Source organism: Pollachius pollachius (assembly GCF_949987615.1).
Source record: "Pollachius pollachius genome assembly, chromosome: 4".
Classification (NCBI taxonomy): Eukaryota; Metazoa; Chordata; class Actinopteri; order Gadiformes; family Gadidae; genus Pollachius; species Pollachius pollachius.
Genome location: NC_136937.1, coordinates 17,466,819 through 17,485,740, shown reverse-complemented (window position 1 = coordinate 17,485,740; position 18,922 = coordinate 17,466,819). Strand labels below are relative to the sequence as shown.

General features: G+C 43.4%; 3 protein-coding genes across 3 annotated transcripts; 2 read left to right on the top strand and 1 right to left on the bottom strand.

Moving 5' to 3' along the window:
• The first annotated feature begins 948 nt into the window (after positions 1–948).
• ankra2 (ankyrin repeat, family A (RFXANK-like), 2) lies at positions 949–5,958 on the top strand. The gene is made up of 8 exons (XM_079735826.1): positions 949–1,523; positions 1,853–2,011; positions 2,104–2,169; positions 2,529–2,626; positions 3,163–3,288; positions 3,434–3,500; positions 3,707–3,787; positions 4,163–5,958. The coding sequence occupies exons 1-8, from the start codon at positions 1,265–1,267 to the stop codon at positions 4,216–4,218; spliced, it is 912 nt and encodes a 303-aa protein (XP_079591952.1). The 5' UTR covers positions 949–1,264; the 3' UTR covers positions 4,219–5,958.
• Positions 5,959–6,073: 115 nt separating this feature from the next.
• Positions 6,074–10,361, bottom strand: btf3 (basic transcription factor 3). The gene is made up of 6 exons (XM_079735817.1): positions 10,317–10,361; positions 9,133–9,201; positions 8,326–8,439; positions 8,017–8,218; positions 7,630–7,686; positions 6,074–6,598 (listed from the first exon to the last, which is right to left on the bottom strand). The coding sequence occupies exons 2-6, from the start codon at positions 9,199–9,201 to the stop codon at positions 6,552–6,554; spliced, it is 489 nt and encodes a 162-aa protein (XP_079591943.1). The 5' UTR covers positions 10,317–10,361; the 3' UTR covers positions 6,074–6,551.
• A 6,877-nt stretch (positions 10,362–17,238) lies between these two features.
• Positions 17,239–18,668, top strand: foxd1 (forkhead box D1). Its single transcript, XM_079735783.1, has one exon. It carries the CDS (start codon positions 17,321–17,323, stop codon positions 18,386–18,388), a length of 1,068 nt encoding a protein of 355 aa, XP_079591909.1. The 5' UTR covers positions 17,239–17,320; the 3' UTR covers positions 18,389–18,668.
• The last annotated feature ends 254 nt before the right edge of the window (positions 18,669–18,922 follow it).

The following is an 18,922-nucleotide window of genomic DNA, read 5'->3' as shown; positions in this document are numbered from 1 at the left end:
GTTCCAGCATGTCTCTGTTACTCTGAGTATTCAATGTAGGCAAAGAAGAAAGATAAATATGAAAAATGTGTGTGTTAGTGCATGTGTGCGTGCATGTGTGCATATATGTGTGTGTGTGTGTGTGTTTGTGTGTGTGTGTGTGTGTGTGTGTGCGTGTGTGTGTGTGTGTGTGTGTTGGTGTGTGTGTTGGTGTGTGTGTGTGTGTGTGTGTTCTTCTGTGTGTGTGTGTGTGTGTGTGTGTGTGTGTGTGTGTGTGTGTGTGTGTGTGTTTTTGTGCGTGCGTGTGTGTGTGTGTGATTATGTAGAGAACCAGGCTGTATAAATACAAAATCTTAAGGGATTAATGAATTGGATAACTGCTATGTTGGCGGAAATATTTCTTATCCTGAAAAGCCTAAAAATACTTTCACAGGTTTTGTATCCAGATGTCACTTAGCCAAGGCAGTTAAAGTTGAAACGATCAAACAAATGTATAGTAGGTCATACATAATAGGAATAATCAATAGCCAATAGCCTAGCAAGTTGGTTGGGTAAGTAAATAAATAAAATGTCTTTCCTAATATATGTTTTTTATATGTTTGTTCCAAAAAAAACAACACATAAGCTCAAATAAATAATTCGTAAATAAATCACTTATTCCAAATATTTCCCCAAAACCCTTAATCGGTTTCACATTGCAAACCTGCACACAAATGAATGTTCAGAAATCCATCCTAGATCGAAACAAGTATGACATGAATCAAAAGAAACTGCATTCTAATGTTCCTGTTTTTTTTTTGCAATATTAAAGACACCAAGGCAGCCAACATTATGCCCTAATCGCATGGACCTATAAAGAAATAATCGCTTGCATTAGCACGGCACGGAACGAATGAGCAGGTCGAGTGTGGCGTGCAGCCTGCATTGTCGCGGTTCTCCTGCGCATGCGCAAAATAATAACAAGGCGAAAGGAATCCATAGCGACTGCTTCACACATATACTTGAGATATGCTTCCTGGGGTATTTATTTTTTCATTGTTTGTAGTCTTACTGTAATGGATACACTGTAGTAACCAGCTGTTAGTTGTATTGCTTTATTCTAAAGCCATACAAGACACAGCTAACACAATAGCCAAACTAGCTCACTGAGTTTGACGTATATCATGTAATAACAGCGACCACACATTGGCGATACAACACTGCCCTGCACTGCCTTATCACAACACAAGAACAAAGGGAGGGTATCGACCGTCAGACAGTGGTCTGAACCGATCGTGAACTCCTCATGGACGCCCTAGTCTCTGAAGAGATGGAGGGGATCTGCGTGATGCCAGACATGACCATCAAGACAGAGCAGACGGTGGGCGCGATGTCGGAGGAGGCTGGTACCCAGAACGTTGCCATGGGGATCAAGTTCATCCTCCCCAACCGCTTTGACATGAACGTCTGCTCGAGGTTCGTCAAGTCCCTCAACGAGGAGGACAGCAAGAACATACAGGACCAGGTCAACTCTGATCTGGAGGTTGCTTCTGTTTTGTTCAAAGGTAAAAGCCGACCAGGCGAGCATTCTGTTGCAGTTTACAACCTCACAAGCAATATGCGTCCACTTGTTTCGCTCTATCCACTTCGTGTGTGTGTGTGTGTGTGTGTGTGTGTGTGTGTGTGTGTGTGTGTGTGTGTGTGTGTGTGTGTGTGTGTGTGTGTGTGTGTGGAGAGAGAGAGATTACGCAGAGAACGGGGCCGTGCAAAAGCAAGATTTGAAGGGATTCACGAATTGGATAATTACTATGTTGGCTGAAATATTGGTTATCCTGAAAAGCCTAAACATACTTTCACCGTTTTTTTACGTCTCCTTTTCCCCCGTCTGTTCCAGCGGAGTGTAACATCCAGACCTCCCCGTCACCGGGGATACACGTGCGCCATGTTTACACCCCGTCCACCACCAAACACTTCTCCCCCATCAAGCAGTCCACCACGCTCACCAACAAGCATCGTGGCAACGAGGTGTCTTCTACCCCTCTACTGGTGCACTGTAAGTATACGGAGGGCATCTGTTAGATTTACTTTGTATTGCTAAGAAAAGTCCAGCTTCAGCTCAGATAACACTTTATCTTTGTCTTCCAGCATTATCGATCCATCAACTGGCTGCACAAGGAGAAATGGTGTTTCTAGCGAGCAGAATCGAACAAGGTAAGCAGCCAGTGGATATGTCATTCACACATCTTCTCGTTGCTAATGGAATCGGCCTTAACAAACTCAAGTAACAATGGGAATTTAACATTTCTCTTTATCCTGATATAAATAACTTTTAATCTAGAGTGAGGATTTAAAGTTTAATGACATAGTGTAGAGGTTTCCTGGAATACACGGTTTTAGGTGTAGGTCCCTGTAGAGTTAAATATATATTGCATAAATGCAAGTAATACCCAAATCAAGTGTTGTAATAAGCTGATCATTTGCACTTTAAGGTCAGGTTGCCTCCTATATGAAGACGTGTTGCGATGGTAACCCTGGTATCTTTTTCCTTCGGTGGCTTGTGTGGATCCCAGAGACTGTGATAAACCTACAGGATGAAGAAGGCTTCACGCCCCTCATGTGGGCCGCTGCACACGGACAAATAGCTGTTGTTGAATTCCTGCTCCAAAACGTAAGGGATGAATCATTTTAATCACAGCGCAGGATTCGTCTACCAATTCTTGTCAGTACAATCCCGCCTAAAGCTGCTTTAGGAAAGCAAGATTCTGATGTGGTAAAGAGAGTGAGCAGAAAAACACAGAAGAAAGGAAGAATTTGAAACTAAACAACCCCAAAATCATCCCTTTCCTCTCTGCTGCCTCCCTCTCTAAGTTTCTCCACCAGTGGGAAGTTTTGCATGTCCATCTGTGATGGACATGCAAGATGGATCCCGGACACAATCAGGGTCTAAAATCCAAGTCCATACAGAAGCAGCCACAGTCTGCTTGAAACAGATATTCTCAGAGTACACGTCACTCAAAATGGCTGACCGATGGCTCAGGCCATTTCTAACAAATTCCTCTAAAATAACGGCTCGTAAATTGTACCTACAATACTTTTCAACTTGAAAAATGAATGCAGTCACAAACATGAATGAGTTCAGTGAGTGTATGAGATTTTGACCATGCTGTCTCACTCACAAGAGCGCACCTGTTGTGTTCCCCTTAGGGTGCGGACCCCAACCTCTTGGCCAAAGGGCGTGAAAGCGCACTGTCTCTAGCCTGCAGCAAGGGCTACACGGACATCGTGAAAATGCTCATCGACTGTGGGGTGGATGTCAACGAATACGATTGGGTAAGGCTCCATTCATCTGCAGTTCACTCAGCAAAAAGGAGACAAACACCACTTTTTAGTCAGAGACGTAGCATTCACCTTGGCGTTAAAGGTATGCGGTGGTGTTCCGCAACTGATCTGTAGTAACTCTGCCTCTTTTATTCAGAATGGTGGTGCTCCTCTACTCTACGCGGTTCACGGGAACCACGTGCGCTGTGTGGAGATCCTACTGGGTGAGCTGACGCTGTTCATAGTATCAAGGAGACTGTGATGCATGATATCGCCCAACGGCACTGATTTGTAAACATCTCCCTTCGGGAATGAAAATGTGTCTCATAATTAGTTCACTATTAATATCTGACTGAATGCTTTGTGATAAAGGTCCATATATGCAGTATAACGGAATGTCTACTTATTGTACTGGGACTCTGTGTTCCAGAAAGTGGCTCGGACCCCACCATGGAGTCTGATTCAGGATTCAATGCTATGGATATGGCCGTGGCTATGGGCCATAGGAATGGTACGTAAAGTACAAATATATACATCTATATACATGTGTTTGTGTATAACCCTATATTTCCGTAGGACGTACGTTCGAACAATAAGAAAATGCAAATGTCATTTTCTGAATAACATTATATCAATGTTGTAGCTTTACAAAGGCAGTCCACATTAAAGGCACCACAGAGAAATTTGCTGTTGGGAATTTTTGGATGTGTAACAATAAGGATTTCAACCTGCCTCTTCCCAGGCTGATCAGGCAATAGCAAAACGCAGGGCCTCAATAGATGTTAGCAGCTGTGATGCATGGGGCTCTACCTATTATACCATGTTACTGCCAAACTGAAAACAGGACACTAAATCCCCTTGCCCTTGACAGATCTTTCTCTTTCAGTTCAACAGGTGATGGAAGCCCATTTACTGAAGCTACTGGTGGCGATCAGAGAGTGACTCTGAAGTCACAGCTAGTCATACCTGTCCGTCGGATAGATGTGAAGGAGCAGACCTGGGCGATGCTGAAGAAGTCAAACATTGAAGGATCCAATGTTTATCACTGTGTCGAACAATGGGAAACGCCATTCCTCACTCACACAACCACCTTTGAAACCACCGGTTCAAAGTCAATACTAGAAGAGCCATAATATTTAATTAATTGCCATTACCCAGGATTCCCCCTGCATTGAATCTCTTGTGAATAGGTATGTGGAGTTGATGATACCTCCTGTAGAAGGTCTGCTCTATTCACTGATTTAAATAAGGGCATACTTTAATTTGATCCTCTATTTATTGTTCAATAGAGCAGAGGCGGTTTTAAATAGAGTAGGAGGATGGCTAATAAAACATGTCTTAAACAGCGAGAAGTAATGACTATACCTGCATGGTCCGGAAGAGCACATGCTTAGCCTTTTCAACCCATGCACATTATGAGTTTTGATAGTTGAGACGCAAGGCCAACCTCTGGAACCTACATTTTACCTAAATCAATTGGCATGGAAGTTGTTTGCACATGTTTTTTTTATTTAAACTGGAGGATGAAGTAGCACATTAAGACCAGGGGAGTTTAACCGGATTTCTTCATACATGTAGCATTTCTTTTTGAGTACTGATAGCCTGTGCAGGGCCCCTGTTTTATTACCAGAGGTATACTAAAGTTGTTACAATTCATTTTTAAGTAAAATCGTGGATATCTCGTACCGAGATATCCACCAGGTATTTAACAATAGACCACTTATGGAGGGGATCAATTTTGAAATAACTTGTAAGGACTTATCAACCTTATACCTGGGGGTAAAATGACCGCCCTTGCGTTATAAAAGGACCCCAAAACCGTACTGAAAAATCAGAATCAATCAATTTGCAGGCATTCAATTCAACATTGCCTCCTTGTCATGGGATTTTATATCAACGAGTGCTGTGATTTCATAGTGTGCTTGAAAGGAGTGGTTTATTAAATCCGTCCCAATTTTCAGTCCAGTGTAGCTGCATGCAAGTGTGTTTTGGTAAAAGTGTGAATTAAGACCCATTCATTTGGGTCTTTGTTTGTATGTTGATGTTTTTTTTTTGCTATGCATGTCATCAGTATACCTTTCGGTGCTTTCATTTTACAGAAAATGAAAAATGTGTATTTAAAACTGTTGGCATTGCTTTAACCTTTAATATAGTTGAACACTGGTATACCTTCAGTATTGATAACCTCACAGAGGGGGGTCTTTTTGTAGTATCACTTTTAATAGCGTTTGCACTTTGGTAAATTATGAAAACATAAGGATTTGTGATGTTAAAGATCATGTCAACCTGGCCTACTAGTGATCCCTCTAGCGCCATTCAGACCTCAATATTGGTCTATTCCACTGCTGAAATTAGGTTTTTATTTGACATTTTAAAGTTATAGCTTTGTACAGCTTTAGACAATGCCGAGGTGCAATAAGACTTATTCTAAAAATGGAGGATGTGAACTCTTGTTAAAAAGTGACATTAAAAACAAAAGAAACTAGCTTCTCAAGTAAAGCTCTGCAATAGAGCAGCCTTCTGCTTCCTGGACTAAACAGCAGACACTAATCATTAGAGGGCTGGGTCCTGGTTATACAGCCAACAATAACCATTAGGTTATTGAAGCATTGATTTAAGGGAAAGTTGTCTTTCACTGTACCATATAATACTGGTCATTATGGTTACCTCTACTTGAATGAATTTAAGAGACATCCAAATTAATTCTACACACCTTCCAATGAGATGGTGCTTGGTTTGTGTTGTACTATGAAAGTATGGGTTAGAATAAAACATGTCAAGACAGGCAATTATATAATGACTTGCAAATAAGTTTATTGGTCGTCAGATTTGGGAATATCACTGAAGCACATACTGGAAATGATAAGGTAGATGTACTGTTAACCTCACTTGTGTGAAGAGGTGTAGCATGCACTAACATCAGATGTTTGGGAGAAACCATTCAAGAAAATCGACCTATAGAACGTCCATGACAAACAAATAATACAGAGAGCTACATCAGAGCTTGTTTGGCTGCATGATCTCTCAAATGGAGAAATGTCTACCAAAGAATATACTACTTGGTAATGACAAAGCATTAGTTGGACTTGGGACTCTGAATGAAAAATTGATATGAACGCCCCCAGAAATGGATAGACTGAAACGAAAGAAAATACGGTGAAAAATGTGCCACAGTACAGTTTTTACAAGTTACTTTACACTTATGCAAATATATAAAAGTCTTGTTCCCAACATGTTCCTGTCAAGTCTCAGCACTCCGGCGAGCCGCGTTGCCTCTAGTTCGCCTCATCCTTTGAAGCTTCGTCAAAGTTCTCAACCAGATCTGAAAGAAAGAGTAAATTGGTTTAATTTAGGACCAAGTGGAAAGAAGACCTGCATTACTCTCACCTAAAATAGGCCCAGATTATGTTACGGGTCCCTGAACATGTTTCAGAAACATGGTGATGTGAAACGTAATACGGGCTGTAATCCAACCCCCACCCAGGGCCGCTGTACCCCCGGTCTGAGGATTATGATGGGTTCAGAATTTTGGGGGGCCCCCCCTCACTACTACTGCAGACAGCTGTGCAAATGTTCACACGGGGATACCAGAGATTGGCCTAAATTGCTCAATGAAATATTAGCAATCTACCATCCCACTTAGATGCTTGGGGGGTGAGGGGGGAGACTGAGGGTTAACATGGAAACAATTCAATGGTCTCAAAAACACAAAAATTCAAAGCAGGAACAAAAGGAACTTGACTCCAATTACACCATAAAAGCGATTGCAGTTCACCATGTGTCGCCGGCTTCAAACGTTCTCTTATGAAAAAAAATATCATGTGTGGAGTCATTTGTAACATTTGCGCAAACTTTGGTTTCAGGAAAAACGACTACTTTGAAAGGTTGGGATAATTATAATAGCAACCTCATGCGTCTGGCCTGTTTTCTCTACAAAGGAAAGCAAACTTGGTTTGGGAAAATCCAAACACTGGAGACAAGTTTCAGACATTAGCCCTGAAGCCCGTCGGAATCGCCCCGTTGATGGATTCCCTTATCGCCACAATCCGCAAATCAAAAGAAATCAAACCTGCAGCAATTTCTCCACAAGAACAATATATTGCAAGATGCGGGCCCATTGTAAAAGGTGTAAGCAAAACATGGAATGAATCGTAGAATTCAAGAGGAATTTAAAACATCTACCGCAAAATGTGCAGGAACAAAGAGAGCCCTAAAATCTGCACACCTTTAGAATTATTCTCAAGTTTTTAAGATTCTTAAGTCGATAAAAAAATCTGCTTTTAAGAATACCTAGTTTAATGCTTTTGAGATGACATTTTGAATGAAAATGACAGTCGTAAAATTAGAACTGACCTGGAACGTCATCGTCTTCCTCCTCTACTTCTGCGATTGGTGCGTTTCCATCTGAAGCTGTAAGAACATCACAGTACCGTTATAAAATATCTTGACCAACGATTTCATTTGCTTTCTGCTGCTGAAGACCTCTCACACTCACACACACACACACACACACACACACACACGGCTTACACCTCATTCATCTGTTAATTCAATGCTACTTCTATCACTGGAAAGCTCAACACCACCACAGCATGGATCCACACTTTACAGCCGAAACGTCCACTGGTGACCCTTGTAAAAGCACTTAGCCCTTCCCAGTCCCAGTCAACGCAGCACCATGCGCTAGGGCTCCGGGGCTACAACAGTGCACCCCGAGTCCTTCATGTTTCCTGCACTGACCTTGTTTGGGGAGGGCCTCGGCTAGTCTCCGTAGGCTGGTAAGGCTGTCGGCGCCCAGCTGGTTCAAGATGCTGGGCAGCATCTCTGTCAGCTGCTTGTTCTCCGCGTGGCCGGTGATGGTGAAGGTGTTGGCCGCCAGGGATGCCTGGACTTTGGGGTTGTTGAAGTGGATCACTGTTCCCTGGTTTGTGAACATGTTAACCTGCAACACAACAAGAACGACATCTCGTTATTTTCCAAAACACGACATTTACATCGCTTCGGTGAGCGGCCAAAACGAGTCGAGGGCTGAACGGGAAACCTGCCCACCTCTTCGATACCGGAGATATTGTTGACGCCGAGCTTCTTTAAGGAGAACTGCAGCTTCTTGTCGTCGGCGGTCGCTGTCCTGTGCACAACCTTCTTCTTCCTGCGAGCACTGCCCTGTTAGAACGGGAAGGTAACAAAGGTCGGTGAGAATACACAAGCAGACGGTCCGTTTTTCCTTTGTCAAACATAGCCTAACATTTCAAAATGAAAGCCGGTTATGCTATAGTTGCAAGGAAACACGCTTGAATTACACCCTGAATGAGAAAGGACGAAACATTGGTTGGGACACAGTAAGGGATGCCTCCTTCCAGGGAGGGCTAGGAGTGCAATGGGTGCAATAACAGACATACATAAACATAAGGATGATTGAAGCATTGATACAATATTATGATCGTCTTTCAGGTAGATCAAATGCATGTGTGATAGTGATTGGAATCTATGGAGCTATCATTGGAGCTCACCTCCTGGTATTACACATGAGTATTTACAATTGTTTAAAATGAGTGCAGAATGGCTGAGTCTATAGACAGATCTACAATAGCAAATTTTCCTTGGTCAAGCATAGCCTGACATAATGTCAAGTGACCCACGAGCTGACCTGGGATGTCACAAAGGCCAGTGAAGGGGTCACTACAAAAGATTGTCAACATTCTTCAGCCTTCACATAAGATTTCAAAATGATATAAGGATTTTTCTTTCTATTTGGACAAAATCAATATTATTAAACACAATTACACAATGGCAATTGATCCATCATAGGTAGTGTTTTCCATTGCACGCAGCACCTCACATTCATCCAACACGTACCTTTCCGCCGATGCGAACCTGTGCCTGAAGTTTGGCGAGTTTTTCTGGATTCATGATCGTGTCTTTCATCTGGAAAAGCAAGACAGTTAAGCCACATTACGCGTGCGTCACTGGAGCTTCTGACAAGAGTCACGGTGATCTAAGTGTCTGTATACCCTTGGATTAGCCATACTCGCAATCCTGCGCGTAAGAACCTGACGAAACATGCAATATGACAAGGTTACAACAGAACATATGAAGCGCCTTCCACTCTACTTTTTAAAAAGGACGTTTTTCCAAGAACGCAAGAGGAACAGGCTACCAGATCAGACGCCGGGGAACAAGGCTCCCCAGGGGGTGGTTAGGCCTACACATGTCATACACACTCCTCTGCTGTCAAGTGTGCCATGCCCTGATGTGCCAAACTAAAGAACAAACCCCTAGCAACATTGATAACAAAAAACCTTTACGGATGGCATGTGTATGATCCATGCATTGAACTGGCCTACAAGTGACCCGTGAGGTTGGGATTTCAGATCAAACAGAGGCGGTCGGTAAGCGTTGGGCACAATGCTCTGTAATCGGACCCGCACACACACAATACGGCGTGCTGCATGCTCAGCAAACATAGATAGCCATGGAGGCAACACCCATAAACTCTCTCTCTCACACACACACACACACACACACACACACACACACACACACACACACACACACGATCGGCGATAGTGTGGATGTGGCGGCCAACGACCAGAAGAGGCTGAGGGGAACTTGGTCCGTTTGCCTACTTTGAGACTGTAACGTCAAAACAATAGAGGAAACGTTGGGGACACAATGTAGCCTCCTTCCCCGGCCGTCACACTTTAGCAGCCCTGGCTAGCGATTCAATGAGCCATCAAGGGTTCAAGTGAATGAAGTCATGGGAGGTTACCTCAGTTATTAGTAGATCCTCACAACGCGTTAAGTAAGATGTTGCCCATATACACAGCTTTGTGGACATAAACTAACGCTAACTTTAGCCTCTTTGGCAGCAGATCGTCGGGCCCGAGAGTCACATTATTTTTAACAGATAGTTCACCACACGCAGGGTTTCATTTCCTTCAGAATTACACAGAGAAATTAGTCTTTTCCATTCAACGCGTACCGGTTAATTTGAATAAGAAACAGGGATGCAAATAGGTAAAAATAAGCGCTTTACTAACCTGTGGTATATTAGTACCAGGCACACGCGGGGAGCAAGATGGAAGTGGGAGAGGATGGCGGAAGTGACGTAAGTAGAAAAAGGTGCCCAAGGAAAAAAAAAAGGGGATTTTATGAAAGTTTGTCAATGTGTTTCTGAAATTAATGTGTTTCAAAATGTACATCTGAAAAACCAATTGACCACAATTTATAAGCACATTCCTATTCACCAAATGCCTGCATAAATGATCTTATTGTCTGCCAGTGCACAGAGAGAGCGTGAACATAATGGATGTGTGTTTGAGTCCCTGATTGCCACTGATTTAATTGAGTAAATATGTAACCTCTACTGTTGCAATCATTGAGAAGAACCGTCTGAACTGCATGCTAAAATATGTATCTCCAAATTGCAACCAGGATGAACCCTGGAGTTTTGCTGCAACAAGCAAGATCATGTTCTTCAAGTCGTATAGCATCTATACAGGTTAATCTCAATAAAGTTATTTAATTGTAATCATTCAATTTAAAAAGTGAAACTCATATATTACATTGATTCATTCCACCAAAAGTGAAATATGTCAAGCCTTTATTTGTATTAATCTTGATGATCATAATTTACAGCTCATGAAAACCTAAAAATTCAGTGTCTCTGAAGATCTGAATATTTATAGGACCAGTCAAAAATACATTTTTGATACAGAAATATTGACCTTCTGATAAGTATGTTCTCGTATATGCACTCAGTACTTGGTTGGGGCTTCTTTTGCATGAGTCAATGAGCCTGTGGCTCTCTGGGTGTTATGGAAGCCCAGCTTGCTTCTATAGCGGCCTTCAGCTCGTCTGCATTGTTGGGTCTTGTGTCTCTCATCTTCCACTTGACAATACCCCATACATTTTATATGGGGTTCAGATCTGGCGAGTTTTCTGGCCAGTCAAGCACAGTATCCTATGGTCCTTAAACCAGGTGTTGCTACTTTTGGCAGTGTGGGCAGCTGCCAAGTCCTGCTATAAAAGGAAATCAGCATCTCTATAAAGCTTGTCAGCAGAAGGAAGCATGAAGTGCTCTAAAATGTCCTGGTAGACAGCTGTGTTGACTTTGGACTTGATTAAACACAGTGGACCAACACCAGAAGATGACATGTCTCCCCAAATCATCACTGACTGTGGAATCTTCACGCAACTTGGATTCCGTGCCTCTCCATTCTATCTCCAGACTCTGGGACCTTGATTTCCAAATGAAAAGAGTGACAGAACAATGAGTGACAGACCAGTTCTCTAAGACCAGTTCGTCTTAGCCTAGCTAAGACGCTTCTGACATTTTCTCTGGTTCAAGAGTGGCTTCACACGAGGAATGTGGCAGTTGTAGTAGCCCATGTCCTTCACATCCTTCACATGGTGGCTCTTGATGCACTGACTACTGCCTCACTCCACACCTTGTGAAGCTCCCACATATTTTTGAATGAACGAAAAAATTAAAAATAGTAATCATATTAAAACCAGTGCCTAAGGCTGACCGGGTCCTCAGCTATCAAGATCATATCCTGATTGGTCAGGATGAGCTAGAAACAGTCTACAATCTAAATAGTATCATACAGAGGCAGGTGCAGTCACCTAACGTCTTTCTCAAAGTTACCGTTCCCTCACTAATAGCTGAGCGAAGGCTAGGCCTGTTCTAACAAACATCACCAGAAAATAGCTCATAAATCTTACCAACAGCACCTTTCATTGGCATGACGAGAGACATCTCTGATATGGAGATTCAGGAGATCACTGGTGCGGAGGAGGCCCTAACCACCAGGACGGGCCCCCCAGACCTCAACCTATCTTCAGAAGTGACTAAGATGCAATGAGGTCATGGTTCTGCTGGCTAGCTGCTTGACGCCCCACCACCCTGCAGCAGGGAATCGAACCAGTGACCCCATGAGATGATGACCGCTCCAACCGCTAAGTTGAATGACTGCAGTCGTTCGGGTCGGCAAATGATTGCTCTCTTAAGGGTTCAGGAGGGAGGATTGACCATAGAGGACCCATGCCAACTCCATTACACAAGGAGCATTGAAGCATAGATACAATATTGTAATCCCCTGAAATTATTTAGGCCGGCCTTTAAAGTGCTCACTGTGTGGTAATGAGGGCTTGAATGGTGGTGGGGGTATTTGATGGAGACCTGCAGTGCCAGTGGAGCTCCCCTATTGGTAGAAGTTTGGTATTAAACTGATTAAAATAGGTATGCCTCTTTTGAATCCCAGAACTACAAATGTGAACAAACATGTTCTTGGAATATTATAGTTCTTTCAATTGATTATTGCCATTCTCGCTGTACCAACTGCACAACAAGATTATATACTTGTATACTTTTCATGGTTCCCCCCCACAGACCTTCATCACTGTACATCGACAGAGTCCTGCTCCCAAAGCCATAGATTATAGAGCATTAAAGGTTATACGATTTGAGAGTTCTAAAGTGGGAGCAGAAAAGAGTCGAGGAGAGCAAGTTTATGAAACTACAACAACTTAAATAAAGGTGTATTTCACTCACTATTAGCTGACGGGCGTTTTGGGCCATTTCTAGCAACAAGCATCAAATAATAGCAATTAAATCGTAGCTTTAAGTTGAATCATTAGTAGTGTAGAAGGGAATATTTCTGACACTAAATGATATATACACTGCTGGGATCAAGCGGGTGTGGGTGTCATGCCAAACATACCAGGAGGAAAACACCACAAGGTAACTGTGGGAATGTGTTTGGATGATGGCTGGTTTAAGCAGCCTCACCTGGCCGAGTCTGAATGAATGCTGGGGCTTGGTGAGGCTGCATGCCGATGAACATTGAGTAATCGGTGCACAGGTTAAATCAGCAATCTCCACACACACTAATGGCAGCGGAGCCTCCTGCATGGCAGTGGAGCCCAATTGGCATGTTCATTCCAGCAAACTTTACACTGAACCAGATTCAAATTCACCTCCCTGCGTCCTTTATTTGGAGGAGCCCAGAAAAGCCACCTAGGTGGAGTGTGGCTGCTACCAAGCCAGCAAAGGTCGAACAACAAAGTCACAGCCCTTCTCTGTTTTGGCACCGCAATGGTGGAATGTGGTTCCTGCCAATGTCAGGACTGCAGAGTTCACCTGGACTCTGCATAGCCTCCACCCTTACCTTTCTTCTGACAAATGTACTTATTGTAAGTCGCTTTTGAGAAAAGCATCTGCTAAATCTAAACGTACCTAGGTGGTGTGTGTAACGCTATCTTTGCTGCAGTAACGTCCAACACAATGGAGAGAAAAAGGGCCGCCAGCAGCATGGCATCAAGCTACCATTGGAAATTTAATTACCTAAACCAAAAGTGACCCAATGTTTTTCACATGTACTTCACATGTAATTGTAAACACAGGTCTCAAGGTCCTCAGTGTATACCTGTAGCCATCGTTGAGCAAGATTCCAAACCCTTTACCTGTTCCTTAAATCTGTATCTCAGGTAATTTGGATGAATGCCTCTCCTAAGCTAAATGAATAGGTGAATAGAAAAAAATGAATCATAAATATTGGCTGTGCTAGCTGGGAAGACATGTGGGCTACCACATGAGTTGTGAAAAAAGAACTTGGAAACCTTGATGCTACATACTTTGGAAGAGGGCAGAAGGTAATCAGTCACAATTGGGAATCTGCATCCAAAGTTGTGCAAATACCTCCTAGGGGCTTTTCCAGTTCCCAGAAATACATTTGGAGATTTGCAATTCTTGAAAGAGTATTTCTTTGGGTTGGAGTGGGCACATATTCATTTTCTCACAAAGGCTATTGGAGATGAATACAGAAAAAGAAATGACTGCGATATGAACTTAAAAGTTGGGAAATGTCGATGGTCGGTCGATCTTTCTTTGTCATTTCAAGGCCTTATCATGTTTTCGTTCAAACCATCGTTCTCCTTCTTATTAGTGTATAGGCTATGTATCCTACTTAAACATGGGGAACAATATTTGTGCTATACATTTACTAACGCAATAATTCATTGACGAATGTATTTAATGTTTGTCATTCCGTCGGTCGATATTTGGTGATTATTTAAAGTTTATTCTTTGCTTCCACAATTTAAATTATGCCCACAACAACATATTTTCTAGAGATTGGATTTAAAAGCGCTCTAGGACCTTTTATTATGAAAAATAGCCTAAGTTTCGCTATCGATATTAAAGCTAGAATGTATAACGAAAACGGAACCAATAATGAAATGAATGACTGAAATTGTTATAAAAATGACAAAAATACAAAAATTCGATCAAAAGATAAACACGACCGAACTGTTCATAATTAAATCCCACCACATCTCACTATGCAGGCCTATGGTGTTGAGAAGAACTCACGGAATGCAAATAACTGATACAAATACATTCACTGAAATAATTAACATTATGCTTCCATGATCGAATAGTCTGTGACTCTGTGAGAGCCTAGTGGGTTCCGTTCAACACGATATAGGCCTCATCCCGTGTCCCCCAGGGCCCCATGTTAAATGCTCTCAGTCAGTGACAGAACCAGGGAGGAGGAGGCTGCAGCTAAGTGGTTCCCCGGTACTCCGTGTGGGCACGACACCCCTCCGATCGCAGAGGACTATTTAGGAGCACTTTGTGATGGTTTAGCACGCATGTGAGGACCGCTGTGCGTTCCAGCCCACGATCTTCCTAATCTTCTCATCTCCTCCTCTCCTCATCTCCTGGTGACGACAACTTAAGACTGGCTCTGCAGGCACGTGGCGGAGTGGAAGGTGTAGGACTTAAACAATGCTCTGGCTTGTGAAATGCCATAGGGACTTGGGCCACGACATGTTTATTTTCAATTCTTATATTATAGGCCTATTGTTTATTTAGCGATAGACGTGATTAAATATTCCATAACAAAAACTTAAATCTATTCTGAGTAAACGCACCCCTCATAAAGGCCTACCTTACTACTAACCCTACTGCTCATAACCCGTTACGATGTCTGTTTAGAAGGTCATTATTTCGTGGATTCAAGCATAACATCGAAAAAGATAGGATATAATACATTACAATCGGGTGTTCTTTCATGATCAAAGGAAAGCATCCGATATCAAATTCTTCCGCTGTATTCTGATTCTATTCGTTACGTTACTAATAATATTATAAAAAAAAACATACTCTAACAGGCAAACAATTCAAGTAACGGTTAGCCAATAGCGGCGCTTATTTGACATAAGCAAATAATATAGCAGATAATTTGACATTTACTTGAGCGTAGGCCTATCCTAAACATTTCGTTCTAAATGTTTATTTGAAAGATTCATATTCAATCCTCATATTCAATCTTTAAACCCCTGATATCGCTAGATGTAAACACACGTAGTAAAGTAAAGTAGAATGCTTCTCCTTTCACAGCAAAGGAGAAACCTTTATCGCCTTAAATAAGCAGCCCATGTAAAGTAGGCCAGAGGGCCTTCAGACATCAGTTCCCATCGTGTACCCAAAGTTATTTCATTATGGCACAAATGTACCGCTAGATGGTGCTGATGAGGCTTCATAAAGGTCAGCTTATAACCTGATTCACCAGGAGTAGCCAAACCCTGCGGTGTGTGAGTGTAGACCTCTGCTCCGATACATGTATGCCTACACAGCCTTATTCATATGGGCTCACAGGCCGAAATTCTGGGGCTTATGGGGTCGTATACGTGCCGCATTTAAGCTATGTCATTGCTATAGGCTAATTATAGGTCTACAGTTTGTACGTTAGTTCGTTTCTGAAGAAATATGACAATATGCCAAAGACAAATGCTTCAAGATCGTGCCAGAGGCCTACACCATCAAGAAGAGCTCATTGTTGCTGAGATTCCTTGGTTTCATTGGATAAGTAAGCCTATTATTAAATTTTGAACAAACTAGGTTTTATTTTCTTCGTAGCCATAAAACGAGCCATCAATAATATCTTATTCGGACTATAATTCAAGTCATATTGGGAGGGTTGATCTAATAGGCCAATAGTCTATATAGCAATAACAAGAGTCATTAAAGTGTTGATTTGAATGAACGGTTTAAGCAAACGTAAGCAACCAACAGGACAACATATTGGACCAATGTCTTCTTACCAGTGGATGAATTAGCCAATGGCCCAATTTTACGTTATATTACGTTATATTTATAACCAAGATGTATATTAGGCCTATTTCACACAATGAAATAAAAAAGTGAATTTATTTATTTTGTGAAATTTTGGAACCCTAACGCATTCATATTCAATAACTACCACTAAACAGTAATGGAGGTGGTGTCAGTTGAACCCCACCTTTCGTTTACCATGCCTGCTACAGTGAGGGAGTGAGGCCCGCGAGGCTGCAGCTCTGCGGGACCCGGGACTGATGCGTTAACAGTTCCCTGTTCCTCGTGAGGACGGCTGGATCATCCGGAGGTTACCCAAACCCATGTGTGAACGGGATGTCTCTAAATACAGATCATATGGCATTATATAATTCCGAATTCATTTAGGCAGTAATAATTACATATGTTAGGCTACAGGCTAGGGGGCTATTAGCCTGAGAATAAAACGATTCATTAATTAACTGAAAAAAGAAAATTCATCGGCCAAAATAAAACGAATTAGACCATTATTGACCACAAAAGCCTCACCAAACTTCGGAAACCACTCGCGTTAATTTCCCCCTTTCTGTAAGTTATATTTTTCCTCGTTGTCTCCCTTTTTTCCTCCACATCCCTGATGACGCTCAACGACCATGTGATCAGAGGGTCGGTATAAAGCCCCACAAGAGATCCGCCCTTTCTACGATTCAGATGTGGCCCTTTTCAGACCACCCCATTCATCCCAGACCCTTGGATCTCTCGTGAGCTGGGCGAACAACACATATGGAAGTGGAGAGGAGAAAGGAGACGTCTCTTACCGCCGGCGACCCCCGCTCGACGCGCAGCCCCCCCTCCCAGGACCTGAAGCAGGAGGACCGATTGTGAGTCCGCACCTCACTCGATCCTCGCCGTTTGCCCTGGACCACATCCCACCGCGCGGGAGCCATGACTCTGAGCTCCGAGATGTCGGATGCTTCCCTCCTGTCGGAGGAGACGGATATCGACGTGGTGGGTGAGGGGGAGGATGGGGACACGCGCTCCTACGTGGACGAGGGCTCGGACATGCAGGACGGTCTCATCCTGTCCGGGTCCCCGCCTTGCACGGACAGCTCCTCTTCCCGGGACTCCTACAAGCCAGTGAGTAAGAACACGCTGGTGAAGCCACCTTACTCTTACATCGCCTTAATCACCATGGCCATCCTGCAGAGCCCCAAGAAGCGCCTCACGCTCAGCGAGATCTGCGATTTCATAAGCGGCCGATTCCCTTACTATCGGGAAAAGTTCCCCGCCTGGCAGAACTCCATCCGACACAACTTGTCCCTGAATGACTGTTTCGTGAAGATACCCCGGGAGCCAGGGAATCCCGGGAAGGGGAACTACTGGACCCTGGATCCAGAGTCGGCTGATATGTTTGACAACGGCAGTTTTCTGAGACGCAGGAAACGCTTCAAGCGGCAGCAGGCGCAGGACCTGCTGCGGGAGCACGGGGGCTTTATGGCCAACGCCGCCGCGTACGGCTATGGACCCTACGGGTACGGGGTCCAGCTGCAGTCCTACCACACACACTCTGCGCTTTTCGCCTTTCAGCAGCAGCAGCAGCAGCAGCAGCAGCAGCAGCAGCGACAATCCAGACACTCGCACACGGGAACCATTATCCCCGCTCCGTCCCTGATGCCTGCCACCACTGACCTGGGGAGGACTAGGTTTTACCCCCAGCTGAGCCCGGGTCTGAGCCCGGGTCTGAGCCCGGGTCTGCAGACCACCGGGTCCCCCGGGCAGAAGGCCGGCTCCCAGGTGCAGCGGACGCCCTTCTCCATAGAGAGCCTCATCGGGGGTTCCCCGGGTCCAACCAACTCATGTGCCTCTCGGACTTCTGGGGTGCCGGTGCTGCCATCCTCGCTGACCCCTCGGTCGAGCGGCCTGCCCGCGGGCATCCATCCTGGAACCGTTCTGCACACGGTGGTGGAGAACTTTCCCAGCAGAATAGTGAACAGTGCTAATCATGGCTGTTAATTTCATAACTCTTTTTTTTTCTCAAGAAAAACAAAAACAAAAACCCAAAAGCCCCCCTCTCTGAAGGTAGGATTATTTTTGTATGTTTGATTTGATAGAACGCAGCTGAATGACGGACATAAAACACTAGTCGTGCCTATATTCATGCTGTATAAAAGAGATCTATTTATGTTCAGACTCGTTGGTTTCTGACGTTGCTCCTCCAGTGAATGATTGGTCTCAGTCTCCGCCTAGGCGTCTCAGGACAACCACTTATTAATCAGGTGATCGATCATCATGTTTGGAGGAAAAAAAAGGCAAATGTATTTGTGTCAAACACATTGTTTTTTTAGTTTCACAAATCAAAGTTTTTTTTTATTCGTTTGATTTGTACTTTGTAACCGGGGGACACAGAGAAAAAACGTCTTACATTTATATGCAGTGTATGTTTATTTCAGTAATAAAATATTGTACATTCTTTGAAGAGCATTGTGTAATTGAAGTGTGATATTTTTACACTATTTGTTTTTCAATAAGAATAAATATCGTTTTTCA

What these genes read in the sequence shown, in the direction of transcription:
- ankra2 (XM_079735826.1), top strand. Translation starts at nt 1,265, where the DNA reads ATGGACGCCCTAGTCTCTGAAGAGATGGAGGGGATCTGCGTGATGCCA. An exon ending in TGCTTCTGTTTTGTTCAAAG is followed by an intron (nt 1,524 to 1,852) that starts GTAAAAGCCGAC and finishes CGTCTGTTCCAG; the next exon opens with CGGAGTGTAACATCCAGACC. An exon ending in TACCCCTCTACTGGTGCACT is followed by an intron (nt 2,012 to 2,103) that starts GTAAGTATACGG and finishes TTTGTCTTCCAG; the next exon opens with CATTATCGATCCATCAACTG.
- btf3 (XM_079735817.1), bottom strand. Translation starts at nt 9,201, where the DNA reads ATGAAAGACACGATCATGAATCCAGAAAAACTCGCCAAACTTCAGGCA. An exon ending in AGGTTCGCATCGGCGGAAAG is followed by an intron (nt 8,440 to 9,132) that starts GTACGTGTTGGA and finishes CCGTTCTAACAG; the next exon opens with GGCAGTGCTCGCAGGAAGAA. An exon ending in ATATCTCCGGTATCGAAGAG is followed by an intron (nt 8,219 to 8,325) that starts GTGGGCAGGTTT and finishes GTTGTGTTGCAG; the next exon opens with GTTAACATGTTCACAAACCA.
- foxd1 (XM_079735783.1), top strand. Translation starts at nt 17,321, where the DNA reads ATGACTCTGAGCTCCGAGATGTCGGATGCTTCCCTCCTGTCGGAGGAG.